The following is a 3,893-nucleotide window of genomic DNA, read 5'->3' on the forward strand; positions in this document are numbered from 1 at the left end:
ATTGAATTCTAATTTATAAGTATGTTGAGTGATGATACATAATCAGTGGTTCTTAACCTTTTTTAGTTCAGCGCCCCCTTTATCGTAATAACTAACTGCTAACGCCCCCCCCCCCTCATGCAAAATCAAATTTTCTTCTTATAAATATATATATATGTATATATATTTATTTATTCATCAGTATATTATAACATTATTCATTAAAATAAAAACTCTTATTTTTAGATAGTAATGGTTATATTTACACCACTTAACAAAACAATTTTACTTTACTATACAAAAAGATTAATTAACTATGAAAAAAAATTATGGGTACCTATCAATGACTGCCCTGAGCCTGATGAGTAGCTGCTAATGTGGCGATGTCTGGTTCAAAGCTAAACGTAAATAACCTCTGTTGCAAATGTCCAACCGATGTCTTCGTTTCGTCAAAAGCTGAACAAAAACTCTGAATCCTTTTTCAACTAGATAAGTTGACGGGAAAGAGAGAAGCAACCATTTAACTTGTTGCCATAGTTGTGGATAAGTGTCTTTAAGCTTGATCGACCTGCTTAAAAACAAGTTGTGCCTCACAGTCGTGTTTAAGATCGATAAACTACATTTTTAAATGAGGTTCGAGATCTTCCACAGATTCAAACGAATTGTAAATAATAAATTGTATTATTTTTAATCTCCTAGTTTGAAAAAGCTCACCGCCCCCTCAACGCCCCCTTCAAAACTACCACCTCCCGGAGAGACCGAAATGCCACCAAGGGGGCGGTACAGCCCCCGTTAAGAACCACTGGTGTAGAGTGTACACATAACACATGCTGGGGAAGTGGTTTTTGGTATATATTTAGGTATATAAAAAGTAATGGCTATCATTTCGTATTCGATCTACAGCAGATTACAATGATGGTATTTAATGCACAAATGCACAATACACATACTCAAAGTATAGAAAGTTTGTAAGGGACTTAAGAAGCTAAATATTTTAAAAATATGTTTGTAACAACTTTTTAAATTAGTGAAATTCTTCCAAAGTATAATATATTTATAAATTATATTAATATACAGCTATTACCGGTATCTTATTGAAACGTGGTGGTATGAATCAATAAAAGGGACACAACACACATTTAACAACTTTCAACACCTTTTTCTAAGAGACAAGGCACAAACATTTTAATACTTTTTTCTAATTATTAATTATATTGTAAAAGAACAAAATTAAAAAGTGAAGGTACATTTGTAAGTGATGAGATTAAGATGAGTGTGCCGTTGATAATATAGGTAATCGATTTTAATAACAATTTACTTATATATCTATAGTAATTTTAGATTCTGAGCGGAGTGTTGAATGTATTGATTTTATAATATTGTGTTTTTTTTAATTTTATTTCTGTGTTGTCATCTTTGGGACAATAAAAATGGTAGAAAAGTGAATCTAGTTGGTAATTTGAGTGGTCAAAAGTAAAAAGTTCCCCATAGATTTCAAAAGAGTCTAGAAAAACAAACAAAAAATTAAGGAAAAATTGAGATTTTTGCGCAAAACTAGTTTTCAAAAAAAAATCGAATTTGTTTATTAGTGTAACTCTAAAAAAATAAACGAATATAGATGACATTTTTACTGAATATATTTTATAATATCAATTTCTACCCTACATTTTCGAAATATTGGGACTCTTTTTGAGCTATTTATATAGGTATAAGAAAATGTCGTGTCATATTATTTTTTTTTTTAGTATTGATGATCAAAATTTTCGGTCGGTCAAAAAACTTGAAAATGTATTACAACGTTCCTTATAAGTTGATGTTAGTGGAAATTAAAAAAAAGTTCCGTAAATCCACTACCTATTATTTTTTATGAGAATTTGAAGTCAACATTTTTACAAAATTCATCAAAAACACGTAAATTGGCATATTGTTTCGAGTTAGAATTTCATAAAAAATTTCGTTTTTATATCTTTATGATTTGAAATTGTCATACAAGACTCCCCTTAAGTTTTTCTACATTAAAAAAAATGGTTTAACTACAATTATTTTTTACGAGCGTTTGAAGTTAGACATTGCCCATTGGATATTCACCCGTAAATTAACAAAATCTCATACAAGATTTTCTTCTTTTGTTGTTATTCAAAAACTATTAAGTAATGACTATAGCCTGTAGATACTTGAAATTTTGACTCGTTTTGAGTTATAGCAAAATATATTAAAATTTAATACAAGGATCCTTTTTTATTTGTGTGTATCACCTTTTGGGACAGTAAAATGATTCAATTTTCTTCTGGTAGAAAAGTGAATTTAGTTGGTACTTTGGGTGGTCAATAGTAAAAAGTTCACCATAGGTTTCAAAAGCGCCCGGAAAAACAAAATACAAAATAAGAAAAAACGAGAATTTTTACGCAAAATCCGATTTTAAATGTTCAAATTTTGTTGCGCACCTAGTGGGTGCCACGTGGGTGAGGTGTGTTGAGGTAACCAATTATATAAAGAAAATGATGCGAACACAATTTTATGTTGAATATAGTTGGTGGTTTATTTAGTGGTGTCACCGACCCAAACGAATTATTATTAACAATATTATGATGTACGTATATTACATATGTTAACACAAATAAAAAGAACACTGTATTCTCCATTCGATTGGATGGGTGTGCGACTCACGGGGACGTGGGTAGTCCGTCTCGTGCGGGTCGTCGGAAACAAGTCAGTGTTGCAATCCGGTTCACCGAACGGCCGGCCGACGGTTCCTGGAGCGGGTGTCTAATCATTTTGGGGCGAAGTGATGGGACTAAGGTAAATGAGGCTGACCTCCATGTCCTCGGTGTCAGCCATGCCTGCGGCCGTCTCTCCTAACAGGTCCGCCTCCGGTTTTTCCAGGCGGTGTTGCTAGGACGTCTGCTGGTGTTTGGCCTTGTAGTCTCGCTTTCGCTGCTTATTCCAGCGTTGGCGGGCGTTCAGCGTGGCCGGTTTTGTCGTCTCGGCGGAGGTGTTCGACGCTGGAAGCGGGTTGGCAGTCGTTCCTGAAGGTTGGATGGTTGATGACCTCGGCGCCGGTATTGGCCGCTCCATCAGCGGTCGCGGTGGCGGTCGTTGTGAGGCCCTTGTTGTCGCCGGTGGTGGCGCCGGTCGGGGGCTGGCCGCTGGTCGTGCTGTGGTTGCCGGTCGGGTGTTGGCCGCCGGTCGGGTGTTGGCCGCCGGTCGGGTCACCCGTCTGGGGCTACGCGACCTATTGAGCCGCACTGCGGTTGTGGGTCCACCGCTCGTCGCCCTTTGGAACACGACGGTGCGGTCTTCCCACCCACGCGTGTAGGCGGCCCGCAGTACCGGGTCCCGCTGCTGCTGCGCCGTAGTCATCTGACTTACCCGTGCCTCCGTAGTGGTGCTGGTGCCCTCCTTTAGGCTGGCCGACCTCAGCAGCTTTTGGCTGCGTTCTAGCAGTTCCACCGCTTGTTGGAGGGTGCTGTGTGTCGTCGGGCCTTGTCGCTCCATTTGGTGGCCTGGTGCTGTTCCGACTGAAATTATGTACATTAAATGCTAATGTAGGTTTATGATTGAGGGGGGGGGGTGTTTGAAGCAGGACAAGTGTAATTTGCGTGCTGGCTGTTGGTCTGTGATAAACACACCTTTGCCTACGCGTTTGTGCAGCTTTACCGGTCCCCACCATTTCAGTGCGAAGTCGGCGTGAAATTTTTTGTGCGCGTTTGATAGGTAGTGCGCCTTGTAGTACACTTTGTCACCTGTTTTGTACTTTATGTCCGTCGGGCCACCTGTTACCGGTGGTGCAGTCAGTACATTGCTTTCGCGACTCACCCTATCAATATCTATTTGTTCGATCGGGTTGTCCGCTGTCCGCGACAGTACCAGTCCCCCGGCCTTTTTCCCTCTCTCCCGAGGACGAGTATCGATGG

The 3,893-nt window shown here is 39.5% G+C and overlaps 1 protein-coding gene across 1 annotated transcript; it reads right to left on the reverse strand.

The window, feature by feature from the left end:
- Window positions 1-2,871: 2,871 nt before the first annotated feature.
- LOC132947009 (WAS/WASL-interacting protein family member 3-like) lies at window positions 2,872-3,474 on the reverse strand. The gene has a single exon (XM_061017179.1). It carries the CDS (start codon window positions 3,472-3,474, stop codon window positions 2,872-2,874), a length of 603 nt encoding a protein of 200 aa, XP_060873162.1.
- Window positions 3,475-3,893: the final 419 nt, after the last annotated feature.

This window comes from Metopolophium dirhodum, chromosome 1 (genome assembly GCF_019925205.1).
Source record: "Metopolophium dirhodum isolate CAU chromosome 1, ASM1992520v1, whole genome shotgun sequence".
NCBI lineage: Eukaryota > Metazoa > Arthropoda > Insecta > Hemiptera > Aphididae > Metopolophium > Metopolophium dirhodum.